The sequence below is a fragment of the Sporobolomyces koalae genome (genome assembly GCF_050403365.1).
Source record: "Sporobolomyces koalae JCM15063 DNA, S_koalae_JCM15063T_v1_ctg9, whole genome shotgun sequence".
Classification (NCBI taxonomy): domain Eukaryota; kingdom Fungi; phylum Basidiomycota; class Microbotryomycetes; order Sporidiobolales; family Sporidiobolaceae; genus Sporobolomyces; species Sporobolomyces koalae.
The window spans coordinates 57,664-75,906 of record NW_027481762.1 but is presented as its reverse complement, the minus strand read 5'-3'; the positions used below and the strand labels follow the sequence as shown (position 1 = coordinate 75,906).

The window sequence follows — 18,243 nt, the reverse complement described above, 5'->3', positions numbered from 1 at the left end:
ACGATACATTTTGCGCGTGATCATACCAGGACATAACGGTGTGAACAGAAATGGGGACAGATGCAAAGACCCTTGCGAACAAAGGAATGCTTGATTGCCGATCGGATAGCCAGACGCGCGACACTTGTGATTGACCATGAACCGCTTCTTGGAGATAGACGATCATCATAAAGTCGTGCTCTGCGCAAAGCGAGGCAGTCAGAGGGTTTTCCCGACAGGCTAGATGTATCTAGAAACGCGAGAATAGATAAAAATTCTCTCTAGAGCATCAGAAGTCGCTATCACTGTCCTGATCAGCCGCCCTCCCAACAACGACCGGTCCTTCATCCTCAGAACTCGGTACAAACAACGCGTCTCCATCAAACGGGACTTCATCTTCCTCCTCCTCCTCCTCCTGCCCATCTCGGTCACTCTCGTCCTCTGCGTATTCGATTTCCGCTCGGTTCTTCAACAATTGAATCGTCCCAGGGTCTGCTTGACCTCCTCCTCCTCCTGATTGCAATTGTTCTCGTCGACGTAGACGATTGACTCGACGGAGTGGAGATTCGAGTTCGAACCACGCATCCGGTTCGGACCAACTCGAACACCCTGATTGAAGTGACCAAGTCGGTAACGCGATTCCTCGACGTTGTGCCCATGTCCACTTGCGAGGGAATCGACCTATAGGTTGAAACGTGATTGCTTCGAGGCGAGGGACAGAGTGAGGCGTCAAGAGGTGCGAGAAGAGCGTCGTGTGAAACGTGTAGGGAGGAAGGTCCAACAAGGGTTCGTAACCCGAATTGCGCAAGGAAGGATCGATCAGGTAGTTCAACGTGAGCGTGCGTAAAGTGTGGGAAGGAACTGGCTTGAACCCGCGGTCGTCGAGAGGTGGGAACACCGACGCGAACAAAGACAGGTCAATCCCTGCGCCTCCGAGCAAGAGAGTCTCGAGTGATGTGAGAGACGACAACGTCCGACTGGGGGTTGGATCTCCGAGAGGGTGAAGGAGATGAAGCTCGAGGTGTTTGAGAGTTTGCGCAAAGGCTGGCGGTTTGCCTTTGGGAATCAAGGCGGAAAGGAGAGGGGTAGAGCTCGAAGGATGAGATGTGAAGACGAGATCCTGCAGCATGAGGCTCTCGAGTTGCGCTGACCGCAGATCGTCCAAAGTTCCCAGGAACCATTCAAGTTCGCAGTCGGAGGTCATTTCAACGTCTTTGAGCCGAAGAGACTTGAGCCTGAACGTTGGGGTCGAAGTCTGAGCTGGTAGTTTGAACCGGACGAGCCACAAGTTGAGATGGGTGAGCGCAGCCCAGGATTGAAGGGCTCCAACAAACGGAGATCGGTAGTCAAGATCACAATCGGCATAGACTTGCAGGCGTTGGTATGGGTCGGCACACGCAAAGATGAAGGTGTGCAGGGTTGCATGCCACCGTTGCATCGACTGCTCGAGTTGTTCGAGGTGGTCCTGTCCAGCGAACCCGCTTCGCTCTTGTCCCTCAGTCACAGTTCCAACCTGTGCGTCGAGTTCGACATATTGCAGACGTGGTACATGTTGAAACGCTGTCGCAACCCTCTTGACCGTTTCGTTCTGATCGAGCACGGCGCAAGGCAAGAATGCCAGTGCGGGATCCTCGGTCAAATCTTCAAACTGTTTCTTCGGGTCTGGATCGGGAACTCGGACCTTCAAGTACCCAACGAAGTGCTGTGCGTGCGTCGAGGTCGATTCGAGCAGCTCGAGCAGCTTGAGATCACTCTCGCGCGAATCGCCGAGGATGACGGTCAACTTGTTGTACAGTCGCCGACGGACGAGAGGTGTGATCGCTGGATGTACTAGGAGGTAGGTCGAAAGTTGGCGGCGTTGTACTCTCGAGCTGAGAGTTGTCGGCACGGCAAACGAGAGGATGCGATCGAGAGTTTCGACCGGCAACGAGAGTAGGGGTGACGGACGCGTTAAAGCGCCTTCAGTATGTCGGGACATTGCCCTTGTGTAGATGGTAAAACTTGGTGATGTACAGCTGTATCTTGTCAGGAGTTAAGATCATGCTTATGACGTCGCTCTATTGCCATGTCTGACCGCTCACCCGGTAAAAGCTTCTTGTAGTATGATGAGTCGCTGTACTGAGTGACTCGATGGCTACGAGATCCCGGTCCGAATTGTCGCAAAGAGAGAACTGGGAAGTGATTCGAGAGATCTTTGTGCCAACTTCTTTCTCTCTCTCACCAAGTCTGTTCGTGATTGTGTCTGCAATTGCAAATGCAAAAGAAACTGGCGATTAGACCTGTTCACTCTCTCCTCCAACATTGTTGTCTCCCTCGTTCTTTGCTCCACTATCCCCTTCTTTCTGTTCTTCTCCCTCCTGTCCTTCTACATCCCAGTCGTCGGGAACATCGTCATCGAGGCTAGTACTTGGGAGACCGGCAGAGTCTGGTTGAGAGTTCGCGGATGGGACTCGAGACAAGTTGGCCGACGGAGGAACCGAGATGGGCGGTAAATCTTGTTCAGCGTAGGGTGCGATCACGGCTCTTGGTGGCTGGAAACCGAAATTGAGGACGCAAACCAAAACCATAAAGAAATTGTCAGCAAGCGGAATTGGCAAAAGTTGGTGGATAAACGCAATGTGGCTCACCTTGTTGTGACCAACTCCGACCAAAGTACCCCACGCGTTCGAATGAGAAAATGATGAACCAGTCGCAGGAGGTGCAGTTGACTGAGTTCCGAACGCAGCGAACGCGTTGGCAGTTTTGAGAGGAGTCTGCCAAGATTTCGTACTAGACCTAGTTGTCGATGATCCGGATGCAGCGACTGGGGTCCAACTACCTCGAATAACCCTTCCATCGTCTGGAGAATGTGCGACCGCTTCGACCGAGTAACAGAACCCGGTTTCCGAAATGAGACCGCGAATGCTGGATGACATGGACGACAATTTCGATTCAAGATCGGATGAAGGAGAATCGAACGAGACGAGCACGTCTTCGTCGGTCTGTCATTTCAAATGCGAGACACGTTAGAGAAAAAGATCGAGCAAGGGGTTTGTAAATCGAGTCGGGGGTTTAACTTACCACCCAGGTGAGTGTTGCCTTGAATCCTCTCAAATGAGGTCGAAGCATGTCTTGCAATGACGCTTCATCGAGTCCAAGGACGCCTTCGAGGTACAACGCATTGTTCGGCTTGCGTTCCGGCAACTGTTTCCTGAGACTTCCGAGGTTCAGTGTCGCCGAAGAAGTCTTGCGCGATGCGGCGAGTGCGTCGGCTAGGTTGGGAATCGGGATCGCCGTGTTCGATTGACGTTCGACGAGAACGCTGCGATGCGGGTCAACGTCGAGCGAGACTGAACGCAATTCAAACGCTTCTGCCAACTCGTGCGTCTAGAGCGATGAACTCCAGGATCAGTTTCTTTGCTTGCACCATGTCTTGATAACTTTGTGGCAACTCACGAATTGACGCTGTGGTCGTTTCATGACTGGAAGATGCAAGCTAGCTTTGTCGCCTTTGACAAATTCGCTAAACCATGCCAAAACAACATCAGTATCGTCAAAGTCGAATCAATGAGTATGATTGTTTTTCTTTTGGAGAACCTACATCAATTGTTCCTCGATCCCTTTGCACCAAGTCAAATTGGCGGCATAGAACGTCAACGTGAAGGGTTCGTACTCGACTTCCCTCACCGTAGGTTCCTTCTTCTCGACTCCCAACGCTTCGGCGAGTTGAGCGTTGCGTTTCGCGATCGCGCACGCGTCGGTACATTTCACTTGACGTCCTTGGTTCCCTTCGGGTTTCGCATCGCATGCACCACATCTTGCTTGTTGAGTCAAATGACCACAGGCACAATTGACTTCGATCATCTTGGGACAAGGTTGATCGGCAGGACACGAAGAAGGGAAGTGACAGGCTAGAAACAGAAAAAACAGAAGAGTGAGCCTCGTCAAACGAAAATGTTGTTCCCCTGAGAAAAGTCAGAACTTACGGAGTGGGCAAGGGTGACCACAATATTTGCGAGGTTTGAGACAGATTTGGTTGTCCTGTTCCTCACATTCTCCAGGAGGGTGACATCCTTTCTGACATCGATGAAATCCACAACGAAGGAGCCTGTTTTTTAACCCCGAAAACCATCATATCAGTGAGCAAAACTGTTCTCTCTTGAAGTTGTGGTTTTTGCGTAATTGAGAACTGACCTTCCACAAACGGTTCCACAACTGACTTTGCGTTGTTCCAACGAACACCTGACGTTTGGTATCACTTTTTTGCCACATGCACACGCCTTGTGTGTCAAGTGGACACACGGTGGACATTCTGGTGTTTCGTGACATGCGTGAGGAACTTGAGGGTGTCCGCCTGTAAAGAGAGAAAGAGTTGAAGCAATCTTAGTCTCGGATCGATGGGAAAAGAGGGATTTAAATCGCCGAAAGCAATTTTTTCGAACGTACATGAAGGAGGGGGTCGAACACAAGGTGCTCGACAATCGATCTGGAACCCACACGGGATCGGAGGGAATACGACCGTCAACCCACAATGACACGACATCCTGTGAACGAGCGAACACAAGAAGAAAGAAAAAAAAGTTGAGTCAGATCGGTAGGAAACTGATGGTTCTTTGTTGAGGTACTCACTCGTCGAAATCGGCCCGGAGACATGATGGGCACGCTCCTTTGTGATCTTGCAACTCGCAATTATGAATACCACCTGTGAATGAGCGAATGCAAACACATCAGATCCAATGCAGCGTTAGAGATAAAACGCGAATTTCTGGTTCTTACAATTGAGTTTACGACCACACGTGCGATCACAAGCGTGAATCCCAACTGTTTGCAACTCGGAGCGATTAGATCAAAATTGCCAGTGCAATTTCTCGCGAAAGAGAAGAGAGATAAGGTTTCTTACAAAGATCTTGCAACTCTTCCCACTGACTATCAAGCGCTCTTCGTTTCTGTTTCCCTTTGCCGACCGTGAGAGCTTCCTGGTAACTCAACGGACAACACACCCTCATACATGCATGTCTACCACAGTTCCTCATCGCTCGACACACTCGGTTGCAAGCGTATTCAACTTCTTGTCCCGTCAGTTCATCGACGAGAGGGTGGCCACATTGTCGAGTCGTTTTTGAGGACCCGCAACGACAGACGAGAGGGATTGAAGTCGTACAAGGTGGACAAGGTCCTAGGTGACAAGGTTGTTGACAAGTGTGACCACAGGAATTGAAAGGTTTGTTGCAAGGTTTCGAACAAGTTGGGATTGGCGAGAGACACGAAGTTCGTCGAGTTGAAACGAGCGCCGAAATCGGGGTGTTGCCACATGGACACGAAGTGATTTCGGAGGGTGAGAACGGACATCGAGGTGGAGTAGGTGACGTGTGAGCATGACATGCGAGTTCGCACGTATGGTTGCCACAATCGTAGGGTGCAGCACACACGGCTTGACATTCGAATTCTCCTGCCCACACGATCCTCGATTCGTCATCGGGTTGGTTCGAAGGTACCGTACATCCTTCAATCCTATCGACCGGTCGAGTTGCGCCACAAGCTTCGGTACGAGTCTCTTTGCCGCAGTAACAATTCTTGGTACGTTCCTCGTCACAATTGCGACAGAGTCCTTTGTGACAGTTTTCCCGACATGGGTGCAATTGACATGTCAAGAGGGCATCGTGAGGTTCACCACAACTCTTGAGGTTGTCCTTGATCTCGATCGACAGTTCGGTTTCAACTTTGCCATCGTGCAACGCCGAACACCTGATCCCGAGTACCTTGTTGCCACAATGACAAGGTTCGCGGAGGACGACTGTACAGGGAGGACAAGGTCCTGGATGACACAAGAGTGGACAAGGGTGAGAACATCCGATCGGTCTTGACCTTTTGCAGGGTTTCGCACACGAATGTGGGGTCGAAGTCGATCCTTTTGCAGGAGGTTGAGGGTCGTTGACTCTTGTACAGAAACACTTGTACTTGGTCGGGATTTCTCGGGGGGAGAATTTGGTTGCACAGTTGGGACAACTCCAATGTCCTGCGAGCGTGACGGGGTCGGGAGGGTTCCTAGGATCGCGAGTCGCCAACAGTTGAGCCTTTTCACTCGAAGTCGCAACAGCTGCTGTACCCCATGCTGAAATGCATTTGAGGTGAAACGGAGTGAAACAGGTCGAACACGAGTGAATGCGGGCGGTGCGCGTGATGGATTCGTAACAGATCGAACAGTCTGATGCTCCCGTCGTGAGCTCGTGCGTGAGTCGTTCGACGAGGGTCTGGTTCACAGGAGCTGCACCGACTGGAGGGGTCGAAGTTCCAGACGCAGAAGTCGGAGGAACGAACGGACTCGCAGTCGGATGCAGGCCGGCACCGTTTGTCCCGTTCGTCGAGAGGGTCGAGTTGAATTTGCCCCTTCGAGAACGATTCTGAGCAGTGCGAGGCGGATTCGAGGAATCGGCTGGAACACACAAAGGCGAATTTTGGAGTCAGAATCAGAGAGAGCGACAAATGTCGGTAAGGGTAGGACATCGCTTACTCGGGGTCGTGTCTCCGCTGACAGTGGGAGTCGATCTCGCGGTGCCTCTCCCTCTACCCCTACCTGCTCCTGAGCCTCTGTGTGCGCCTCTCGCTGATGTTGCTGCTCCTCGAGTTCGTCCCCTGCCGCTAGTTGCGTTTGGTTCGCCGGTGGGCTGTTCCGAGGTCGAAGTGGCAGTGGTGATAGGTTTGCCACGACGACTGCGATTGCGACCCCGACGACTGGACGACGAGTGAGTGGCGGAGGTGGATGCGAGAGTTGACGTCGTTGGATCAGAACTCGGTCCTGCCGAAGCTGCGTTGGCTACAGTTGCCGACATGAGCTGGTCGCTAGTGTGGTGGAGGAGACTGAAAAGATTCCAGTCCGAGTCCAGAGAGTGAGAGTCGACTCGATCTTTCTTGACCCGACGGCTCATCGGCGGGTCTCGAGTCAGATGCCGGTATTTTTTGGAAACTTTAGGTTAGAGCGTACGAGATGGTCGTATGGCACCTCACGGGTTTCAAAAGCTAGCACAGTACAAGATGCAGAGGGAGGTCTCAGGTTGCCCCTTTCTCTCGCGCGTGACATGCGACTCTCGGCTCTCGACGAATCTTTGCTCGACTGACAACCTTGCGCATCTCGACTCGACTGCACACACAGGGAAGAACTGGAGCCGGCGCAACAGGGAGGAGCGCTAAAAAGGGGTTGAAAGCGGGTGTTGACTGAACTGGCTACATCGCGAACCATCTTCAGTGAGTGATTTCGTGTTTGCATCATTCACTGCATGGGGTCGGTAGAAGCTCGAGGGTCAGAGCAGGTCGCTTTGGTGCATCAAGCGCGAGAGTCGAGGCATGTTCAGTGTGAACTGGTGTCGACTCGTCGCCAAGCGTCCTCTCCTCCAACGCCGACTAGCCCGACTAGTGTGCTGCTATTGCTGCTGCTGTCATCAAACGCGAGCAGCCCGATTTGAGCACTCGTTTCTCGTCCCTTTCTTCCTCTGCACCGCACGGGCTCCCTTTTCCCATTTCCCCCTTTCATCGTCTGACTCCCTTCCCCCTTGCTTCTTCTATTTCTCTCCCCATCTCGCAGTTTGAAAAGGATGCCGTTCCTCTCTCGCTTCTCCGCCTCGTCTTCAAAGCGGAAAGACGTCCCCACAAAGCGTTCGACCGTACCCACCACGACCGATTCTTCAAACCCGAAATCGTACCTCGCACTCGATTTGCCTTCGTCTTCACTGTGGCGAGACGAATCCCTCGCAGTACCCTTTGGCATCACTTCCACTTCAGACGCAGTCTCGAATTCGAGAACCGACCTCGAATCCGACCGCAATGTCGACACTACTCCCTGGATCGATGTCGCTCGTGAAACTGGAACCGACAGTCCGATCAAACCTCTTTTACGAGGGCTCGACCGTATCGATGACCCCGTGCGTTCTCGACGTGATTGGGTCAAACTCGAGAAGAGTAGGATCCAAATCGATCAAATGATTACCCTCGTAGACGAGTGTTCTCAGGTCATTCGTACTCGAGGTAAATAATAAGCACAAGACCATGCGAAACATCGCCTAGACTGCTGATCAACAAATGATTGCCAGGACTCACGACGTTGGGAATCTTTCGACCGTTTCGATCTTCAGAGAACCTCGTACAGATTCGACTGGTCGCACTCTTGTACCTCGATTACGTTTCCGAGTTTGAACCGTTACCTCCCACGGTCGCTTCGATCAGTTCTACAAGAGGTACTCAAGCGAATAAAACGGTCAAACTACATCGATTCAGGGAAGAGTTGAGGTATACCGACATTCACAACGTCGTTGCTGTACTCAAATGGGTGAGCATCGATCTTCTGAACCCTGCTCGGGGTTATCCCTTGCTGATCATTTCGGGTATTTCTTTGTCGAAAAGGGTTTGAGACACTTTGAATCGACTACACCCTTTGCATTCGAAACAACCACGAACCCTCGAAATCCATTCGAATTTTACCAAACGTTCTTGGACCAAACGGTTCGACACTCGTTCCCGATCACTTCGTTCACCGATTTCTTGGTCCCCCTCTTGACTCGACCTGGTCACGATTTGATCGTGTCGATCCTCGATTTGGTTCAAGCGGTAGCGGCGTACTCTGAATCGAACGCTATGAACAGTTCGAGATTGTGTCGAACGATCGGAATCTATCTCTTTCAACTACCTCGAACCCCCGAACCCACCTCCCAATCTGACCATGAAGAACAAGGTGGTCGATGGAACGAGTTGTACGAGACGTGGAACCAAGCGGGAACCGTACTTGAGGGTTTGTTGAAAGCTCGAATTCGAGAACAACGAGATTTGCCCCCGAGATTGCAAGAACTTGCTCAAGGGTTCGAACAATTCGTCTACGAAGAACAAGTACGATTTCGAAAAACAACTGGAACTCGAACTGAACCGAACAGTACTGCAAGCACGTCTACTATTACTACGGCTCGTAGCAGAAGGATCAAAGTGTTGACCGTCTCGATCGAGTCGAGAAGTGATCAATGGAAACTAGTTGGAGAAGAAGAACAAGATGTCGCAAGAGTCAATGATCAAGAAACTGGATACTTGAGAGGGGAAACGATGGGCAAGAGTAAGAAGTACGCGAGGAGGAAACCTGCTTCAATCCTTCAAGATGCTTTCAAAGCTCGATTCGTTCCCATCGATTCCGATTCAAGTTCAGAAGAAGCGTTACAACTCTGGAACTCGGTCAAGGAAACAGGAGCACGACAAGGTTTGAGAGAAGTGGTAGATTCGGAAACTGGACGCATTTTCGACCTCCTCGGACTCTTGTCTTTGACCAAATCAAATTCGACCCAAGATCTTGGTTCAGACATTTTCACTACCTCGTCTCCTCGACGTCGTCAAACGAGTGGTCCACTCACGTCACTGTACGAACAAGGGCACCTTGATTCAGGGAACCGGCTCGGCAACTTCCCCAACAAGTCAGTCGCCCATCTTGCGAATGAATCGACGAAGGATCAAGATCCTGAGAAGAAGAGAATCGTCACGCGCAATTGGAACGATTTCGCACAAACTGGATTCTCGACTTTGGCTCCAGTCGGAATGTTGGACGAGTTTGGACACATCAACAACAACAACAACTCGATACGCGACGGGGAGAAAGAGGGGGACTCGGGCTTGGACAACGATCGACCGCCGAGACAGGAACCGAGCAAGATTGTCAAGGTTGACCTTTCGACCGAGATTGATGGAGAGTTTGTCGATTTTTGGCTCGACACGCTCATGGAAACGACGACGACATTGTCCCCAGTTTCGAGTTGGCCTTCGTTCGTACTCGTACCGCTTCGGTCCGACTTGACTCCGGCTTCTTCGCCTTCGAATCCTCTACACCTACTCGTGCACGACCAGCTTCTTCCACTTGTCGATTCACCGATCAACCTTCCTTCGCCTCCACCTTTACTCTTGCAACGCAACTCGTCGAAACGAATCGAATCAAACACGAGTTTGAACCCGAGGAAATGGACGAAACGAGCCAGTTCTATCTTTGGTGGTGGAGGAGGAGGAGGAAACAAACGCGAAGTATCTTCCGAGAGCACCTACACGTTGAATGGTACCGCCGGATCGAAACCCTCGAGATCTCCAAGAAAGAGTACTACGGCAACTCGTGAATTGCCACCCCCGGTCCCAATCGTGCCGATCTCTTCTACCGATGAACGGAGACCGAGTACCATCATTGAACCCTATTCCGTCTCACCTCCGACTGAAGGAAACGTCATCACTCGAACTTTGTCGAGAACGATCGGAAGGCGCAAATCAAAATCTTCGGTGGTCATGTCTTCACCCGAGTCTAGGGACGACCGATCTTTGCCACCACTGCCTTCTCCTGAGCACGAACGTGTACCTCAATTCGAAGCGGATTCGAATGAACCTTTACCTGCGATTCCGGCAAAGTATACACTCGAGGTCGAAGAAGCGAAACGTAAAAATCGAGCTTCGCCCACGAGCACAACGACCGCTCTGCCAAAAGAAGCCGTGGCTGAACTAGATGAGGAGGAGAAGGAGGGAAAACTCGAGACCCAACAAGTTTCGAACAGTGCGCGTACCGGTTCGATTACATTACCTCCCACGCCTTCTCCTCCTCCAACCAAATCTCTACCGCTACCTCCTACTGTACCCGTCGAAACTCCGCTCAAGGATGTCCTGCTCGAAGGTCAACCCATGTTTATGGCTGGACCGCAAGATCTCTCACCCGAAACCGCCAGCGCAATCGTAAGTCTGACTTGCTTTCTGCCGCACCGTCTGGTGCAGTTGCGAAATCGCAACAAGGATGGAAAACTTTTTCATTGTCCACCTCGCGATCGCTCGGACATATACTGATTCAAACTACCATGTGCTGCAGCCTCTTGCCGATTCACCAACAATCTCGCGAGCGGCGGTCATGCGGACTCCATCGAGTGAAGTATCGTCCATGATCCTCACTTCGACAAAGGAAAGAACTATTGAAGACCACGCCAAGGAGGGTACCGAACGCAAGGATGTCGAGGAATTGCTCAAAACCCCCGAACCAGTGCTCAAACCTCTCGAAGCCATCTCTTCGCCCACGTTTACCCTATCCCCACCAGGAGGGGAACCCGAAGAGCTCTCGACTGCCGAGGAAGGAGAGTTTGGGAACGAAACTGTCGAATCTCGCGAGTTTGACGCGGCTGTTGGAACTACGGACCAATGTTTGTGGCCTTTTCCATCTTGCCAAGTGGGATCCGTAACTGATACCTTACATTTGTCTGTATCGCCAGCTCCGCAAGGTCTTGGCCTGAGCAATCTTGACGAGCCCTCGTTCGTGCCGATTACCGAAGACACTGCCCAACCAGCATCTCAGACGAAACTCGCGACTCCTGAATCGTCTGCCAGGTTCAACACGACAGTCATTCCCGACTCGCCAACGATCCCTCCATCTCCGACCCCGTCTTCGACGTCGCAAGCATCTTCGAGCTCGAAGAAATTCCTTGCCAAGACGCGCAGCTTCCTCAGTCGCAAGAAGAGCGGATCTGCTCTTGACAAGGAGAAAGACAAATCTCCAAAACCTGTCGAAGCGAAAAAGGACAAAGACCTTCGTCACCTGCAAGACCAAGACGGAACTCGAAACTCGGCAAAGAAAGAACCGTCGAAGAGGTTACCCCCGACTCCGGTCTCGAGTGTCAAGAAGCGAGTGGCGGAACTCGAAGCTGCTGCGAACGCTCAAACTTTCCCGCCTTCGCCAACAACCGCCTCGAGACTCGGCAAAAACGTGGTTACTACGAGTCCAGCTCCAGATTCACCTACACCTCAGCCACGACCTCTGTCGGTCGCTTCTTCGATCATCCCTCTTCCTCCTACTGAAGAGCTCGGAAACCCAGAACCAACCGAGGCGAAAGAAGTTGCTGTGAATGATTCTCTCGCAACAACACCCGAGCAGGCCACTCAGGAGATTCGCGCCGATGAGGAAGACACTGAGCTCGGGCTCTCAACAGTACATGACTCACAGTACGCTCAAGAAGAGAAACCTGACTCAGCCGCCGAGGCAGAGACTTTGACAGAGGAGCCACACTCGGTAGTCGAAGAGGAAGAAACCCTCATGACCACTGATACCTTACTGTCCTCGTCCGAACGTCGCAATCCGGTTCAAGAGTCACTGTCGGCTATGGCGATTTCCGAGGATGCGGAGAACCATGAGCCCAGAGAACCTGAACACGCAGAACCCGAGACGACTCCTATCGGGCAAGAAGACCTCCAACAGCTTGAAGCACAGCGCACACTCTCAGAATCAACCACTGAAGAAAACCCGCATGCCTCGAGTAGCGGTTTTGACCAACCACCTGAGCAAGAATCGAACGGTGAGCTAGCGAACGCCGAGATGATGGTTGAACAACCTGCGAACATTCCGGAAAACGAGGAATCCTACGCGGCCGACGTCGAACTTGACTCATCATCTCGGAAGGAGGAGGAGCGCAGTACGGGAGACGAGCGGGCCCTCGCGTCTGGGCCGGTCCAAGAGACAATACATGACGCAGCGAAGATTAAACACGCCGAAGTCGAAGACGAAGCGGCAAACGCGCCGGATTCTGAAACGCTCGACCAAACCGATACCGCTTCCCCTCAGATCCCTATGCAAGAGGCGCAACACCTCGAAGTCAAAGTTCCGTCGAGCCTGGAGGACCTTCCGACCCCTATCCCTTCCCCTTCGCCGTATGCGAGCGAACAACCGGTCGCAATTCTTGTCGATGAGACTCGTGTGGAGGATGTTCAAGATTCCGACTTGACAGAACCCTCAGATGCCGAGACGGACCTAGTTCAGGCGCACGAGCGCGAAGCATCGACTGTCACGGTAGTACCCGAGGAATCGGCCTCTCCTGCCAATGGGGTTCCGCCGACGACTCCTTCCAAGCCCGATTTTGTCCATTCATCATCCATGACAACCCCGATCGCCTCCTCGGCTGCCTTGTTCGGCAGTAGCATTTCTCCATCGACTTCCAATTCCAACCATGAAGATCCTTTTATCGACTCGACTCCAATCAAGCCGTCTCTCGTTGACGAAACTGATGCGAGTCTGATTCCTGCTGCGCTTGTGGAATCCGGATCGAATCGATCCCTCTCGACCAAGAACAGTCAAGACACTTTCGAAACTGCTGCAGTGGCCTCCACCCTTGCCTCTGCCGCTTCTTCCCTTCACGCACATGAACCCGAACAATCTTAAACTTGCCTTTTCCCTTCTCCCGCATGGTCATATTTGTTTCCCTCTCTGTCTTTCAGCTAGATACCCTGCATTTGATCCTCCCGATCTGGACTCTCTCTCACTCTTGTCTCTCGCTCAGCGTGTTTCGGACGATCAGACCTTGGAGAGAAACAAGAATGCGGCTTTGCTACATGGCTACAGAGGGAAGTGTGCAAAAAAAGAAAGAAGAAAAGGCTCTATTCTAAAAAGAAGACAAAGTCGTGGGTTCAGAACGAAGACCGCAATTGCAAGAAGATGATTTTGCACATTTGGAATCATTGCGCGATCCCTCCGAACCTGACTCCCGAAGCTGTAAAGTCTTGTTTGAAGGCGACTTCGACCGCCCATCCCGTTCGATCTCCGACGGGAGCTCGAGGAGGGATCTGACAGTTGTCGAGACAAGTGTAGACGAGCAAACTGTCAAAGTCGAGAATGTCGTCGTCCAAATGGGACAAGAGAGTCGAGAGGATCTGAGAAACGATGTGAAAGAACAAGATTGTCTAGTCAGGTACTTGTTCGGCTCCGGGTAGTTGAAAGTGGGAGAAAGAATAATGAGGGGGAAGATTGCTCGGGAAAAATTGTCGTTATCAGCGGAGAGGAGAGCCTTACCTGGAACTCGATCTCGCGAGGACCGCGACAGAGTTCACAAGGAGGGACTTCGGAAGCGTTGACTTTCTTCTTACTCGTCCACAACGGTTCGGGTTCTTCGACATCCGGCAATCGGTAAAACCTGTTGTACAAGTAGTTTCAGGATACCGCGTCTGCGTGATAGTTCAGAGACGATGAACGGCTTACCGCAAAACTTGCTTCGGTTCTCGTTCAATCCTGCAAGGGTTTGGAAACGTTTTTGAGCGAAAATGAATGCCTGGACGAGAACTTGATTAAAGCCCTCACCTTTCTTGGAATGCCAGGAACTCCTTGTCGACACCCGAGATTGTGTCTGGAGCATCAGCGTCTTCACCTTCCGCTTGTTCCGGCGAAGGAGCAGCGGGATCTAACCGAAACAAGATACGCCCGTTCAATCAGTTTTGTCATGTAGACTAACAAAAGCCAGACCAAGGGACTTACCCGGGAGGTAAGACTCCTCGTACGGTTCGGGTTCAGCAGCAATATCCCATTCGGGCCAAGGTTTCGTTGCTGTGGTAGGAGTACCTTGCAGTCCAGACTTGACATCGAGTGCCGCCTCTACACAAGCACGATCGACTGTCAGGAATTTGCAGCAGGAGGCGAGAGAAGGAGAGAGGGGAAAAAGACGCAACCAAGTTCTCGACGCTTGGCGAGGGTCTCTTCCGTATGAGGGAAGAACTCGTTCGGACTCGACATTTGAGTTCTCCATACTTTGACGGCTTTGCTTGCGTCTTTCGCGAGGCATCCTTTCTGGCGGCACGCATAGACGTACAGTGATCGTGCGGCCGCATGGGGTCTCGTATCGTCTGGCGAATTGACCTAGGAGAGAAACGGGACATTCGGTTTTTGGATCAGTTCGGAAGGAGACAGACTAGAGGAAAAGGTAATTGGGGCGTGATACGTACTTGCAACAACATGCTCATAGTCTTTTCACAGACTTCACACGTGACTTGTTCCGTTTCGAGCGGAGATCTCGGATCGAGCCAAACGGGTACACCTCCAACTTTGCCGACCGCGTAATCAATGTCCCATTCTTTCGACATGGGTTGCAAGAGTCCGAGCTCGACTTCATCTTCGTCGATTTCGTCGTCCTCATCGTACTCTTCCTCGTCCTCCTCTTCGTCCTCGTCATCATCATCAGGAGATGCTCCTCCTCGAAGCCTGAGAGGATCTTCCGGGATCAGCGGTTCCAACTCGTCATCTTCATCGTGATCGACCGACATGGGCGTTTCGACTACGGATGGAACAGGGGTGGCACTTGGCGGCGGAGTGAGACTGATGTTTTGAACCGTGTCACCTTCGTCCTCTCCGTCCCGGCCTTCGATCGTGATGGGGATCGCGAGATCCTCATCGTGCTCGGGTTCGAGAGGTGGGAGAGATACTGATTCAAGAGGTGGCAGTTTCCACGATTCGACCTCTTCGGCGTGAGAGTCGTGAGGCAAGGTGGCTGCGAATGCGTGATTGTCACGAGCCACAGCTCGCTGCGACACGCAAATCATGATACAGGGTCAGCTGACAATCCCGCAAGCGCTGGAAGGAGGTCTCGAAGAGGGTATCGAGAAATTACCTTGAGATCGTCGAGGACTTGAACCTCGACTGCATGTTGACCCTCGAGTTGGTAGAATGCGAGCGTGATCCCGGCGTCCATGAACAAGCCAGTGCGATCGTCGAGTGCCTGATTCAACTCGATCGGTTCGCACACGAGGTCGTTCACTTTGTACCATTTGCCGTCGTCGGCACGTGAGACCGACCAGCACGAACCTCTGCCGTTGAGACCGTTCCTGAACAAGAGTGAGACCAGGTGGTACGGTCCGATCGTTTGCCAATCTTGTGCAGGTTCGAACAGGGTCGACATTTCGTTGTCGAGTTTGTTTAACTGACCGTCATACTCTGGATAGGGAGACGTTGCCAATTCAAGCAAGTCAGTTTCTTCAAAACCGACGGTGATTTCTGAGCATGCGTTGTCTCTGTCTCACCTTCGAGTCGGTGCAACATGGTATCGAGGATCGCGCGGTAGTTGACCTTCAATCGTTCCTGACGTTCCCGTCTCTTTTGCAGCAACTGTGAATCGTTCTCCTGCAGGTCTGGTCGATCGAATTCGTCCTCGAGGTTGACGTCCTGCTGTGTCGATTCGAGGTAGTCGACCACTCCTTTCACGACCTCGACCGCATCTTTGCCATTTCGAGTGAGTCCCAATTTGCCTCGTTTCGTACTCAAGTCGTGGACCTGACGTTTCAATTCGACCAATTTGTCTCGATTGTGTTTGATCGCAACTCGGTTCGAAACGTGGTATCGATCCAACCAGATCTTGGGTTCAACTTTGAACAAGTTCCTTCCTCCCGTATTACCACTCGTTTCCGTCGAATCTTGAGTTTGAGAATTGTGGTTCGATCCAAAATGTTCGAGAGAAGTGATTGAAGTTTGTCGGTTCAATTGAAACACGACCGTTTGAGGTGGAGGGTTTGTCAATAGGTGGAATTGTGGGAATGGATCGTCTCTTCGTTGTTCGATCGAGAGTAACGTTTCGTCGAGTCGGTCGAAGAACGTTTGAGCGGGAGATGCGGCCGGGTTCAAATCGAGACTCAGGATCTGCACCGTTCAGATGTGTAAAAAAAAATCGGTTCAGTTTCTATCGTCTTTTTCCTTGTGTGACAAGTCGCAGTCGAGGAGAATTCGAGAGCGGTAGGAACTAACGTTAGTGGTGACTCGAGTTTGATCATCGACGGGAGCGAGGGGAGCTCCGATATGGTCATTGTTGAACACCCGCCTACCCGAGATTGTAAACTTGTCTACGAGGTCCTTGTCTACTTGTTCGTCTCCGACAAGCTCCGAATGAGCGTTCAATTTCGTCAAGTGCAAATCTCGGATGATTTGATTGTGCATTTCTGCAAACCCCAAAAGAAAGGACAAGAAAACAACACGGTTCAGTCCTTCTTGGGAAACGTCATGGAGAAAAAGCCAAGAAAAGAAAGAAAAACGCAACCTGTGATCCTGTAAGTTCCCGAAGAATGGTGAAACTGGTTCTCTCGCAAATCGAACGCCTTGACGACTTCTTGCACGTGCACAAACGATCTTCTCGAATCGTGCATCAACGCAAACAACCTCTGTACGCTCGTGAGACCTGGCACGTATATGACCCAAAGTCAGCCTCATTACGCCAAGGTACATGCTCAACCGCCCAAAGAAGGTCTGGACAGGACATACGATCGATCGCGAGTTCGAGTTCGGTCGCATCGAGCGAGGCAGTAAGCGATTGAGGTGAATCTCCTTTCCAGACCCCGTCAAACTCGGTCGTAACCGTCGACTCGGGTCGAGTCCAAGCGAGGATCGTGTTCCTCCAGGTCGAGATCGAGTACAGACATTGCAAGTAGGACGAAACGATCGACATGAGTGGAGAAACCGTTCTCAAGCTCAACGGACTGCGAGTTTCCGCCGGGAAAAAAAAAAGTCAGCGAATCCTACGCTCGAGGATAAAAAGATTGAGTCAGGGAGCGATCAAAAGGACTCACGTTTCGAGGTGAGATCGGATACGTTCACGAGGGTCGATACTTTCAATGATCGAGGTGGGGTCTTGTGATTGTTCATGTTCGGCCGATCCCAAACTCGCCATACTGAGGGCCAACGCTTTGCTCATCTCGTCGTCCTCTTCTTCATCCGGCACATTCACGTTTGCAGCAGCAGCGTTCGCCGTCGTGACTGCAGTTGAAGCTTCGATCGCTTTTTGGAGATCGGTCGCGTGCGAGTCGGTTGGGTAGAACGAAGTGAGGTCGAGGTCGGGTTTCGACGACGGAGGCACATACACGGCAGGCAAGAGTGATTTTTCCTTTTCCTGGTAGTGATGAGGACCAAACACGCTCTCCTGGTACGCGGGCGGCGGAGGAGGAGGAGCCGCCGAGAGACTGGTCGTATCAGATTGCGGCGTGGCTTCAGCGTGCTCGAGGTGGGCTGTGCTTGGGATAGCATCAACAGGGGTCGAAGGACGGTAGTCGCTGGTTGGAGGTGCGGTGAGAGCGGGAAGAGGCGCCGCAAAGTCAAAGTCGGGGTTCTCGAACAGCCAGTTGATGGCTTGATCCGCTTGATCGCCGTATCGCTGGTTAAAGCGCACACATGATCAGTATGACATACGCAGTCTCGAACGAGAGACGAGACGAGACGAGAACGCACGATGGCAGCATGCTTCGCTTGGTCGGGAGGAAAGCCCATGCCGACGATCGAGTCGTACGTCGCCTGTTGATCAGGCGAGAGCATCCCGGCGGCCATGGATCCGAGAGGTGCACACGGCGCGGGCAATCGAGAGCAGCTTTCTTGGTCTCTCAGATTCTTGATCGCTTGCCGGATGTAATTGGAACTCCGCGGGACAAATTATCATGGCAAGAAAATTCTCCACTTGTCTCCGTATTTCACAAGGCAGTAGACGCTTCAGAGCCTGTGAGAGCTGCAAGTGTCAT

At 52.0% G+C, this 18,243-nt stretch overlaps 4 protein-coding genes across 4 annotated transcripts; 1 reads left to right on the top strand and 3 right to left on the bottom strand.

Moving 5' to 3' along the window:
- Window positions 1-268: 268 nt before the first annotated feature.
- On the bottom strand, window positions 269-1,957 carry JCM15063_002416 (uncharacterized protein; the record flags this gene model as incomplete). The annotated part of the gene is made up of 1 exon (XM_076677516.1): window positions 269-1,957. The coding sequence occupies one exon, from the start codon at window positions 1,955-1,957 to the stop codon at window positions 269-271; it is 1,689 nt and encodes a 562-aa protein (XP_076535214.1).
- Window positions 1,958-2,252: 295 nt separating this feature from the next.
- On the bottom strand, window positions 2,253-6,788 carry FAP1 (Fap1p; the record flags this gene model as incomplete). The annotated part of the gene is made up of 12 exons (XM_076677515.1): window positions 2,253-2,510; window positions 2,607-2,960; window positions 3,040-3,345; window positions 3,415-3,481; window positions 3,560-3,869; window positions 3,945-4,066; window positions 4,153-4,312; window positions 4,405-4,502; window positions 4,588-4,660; window positions 4,735-4,779; window positions 4,859-6,391; window positions 6,470-6,788. The coding sequence occupies 12 exons, from the start codon at window positions 6,786-6,788 to the stop codon at window positions 2,253-2,255; spliced, it is 3,645 nt and encodes a 1,214-aa protein (XP_076535213.1).
- Window positions 6,789-7,547: 759 nt separating this feature from the next.
- JCM15063_002414 (uncharacterized protein) lies at window positions 7,548-13,150 on the top strand (the record flags this gene model as incomplete). Its single annotated transcript, XM_076677514.1, has 5 exons — window positions 7,548-7,977; window positions 8,043-8,278; window positions 8,353-10,689; window positions 10,820-11,144; window positions 11,214-13,150. The coding sequence occupies 5 exons, from the start codon at window positions 7,548-7,550 to the stop codon at window positions 13,148-13,150; spliced, it is 5,265 nt and encodes a 1,754-aa protein (XP_076535212.1).
- Window positions 13,151-13,443: 293 nt separating this feature from the next.
- On the bottom strand, window positions 13,444-18,055 carry JCM15063_002413 (uncharacterized protein; the record flags this gene model as incomplete). The annotated part of the gene is made up of 14 exons (XM_076677513.1): window positions 13,444-13,638; window positions 13,778-13,898; window positions 13,964-13,993; window positions 14,063-14,162; window positions 14,237-14,353; window positions 14,428-14,614; window positions 14,701-15,276; window positions 15,363-15,685; window positions 15,772-16,384; window positions 16,490-16,680; window positions 16,779-16,916; window positions 17,000-17,214; window positions 17,305-17,885; window positions 17,960-18,055. 14 exons carry the CDS (start codon window positions 18,053-18,055, stop codon window positions 13,444-13,446), a joined length of 3,483 nt encoding a protein of 1,160 aa, XP_076535211.1.
- Window positions 18,056-18,243: the final 188 nt, after the last annotated feature.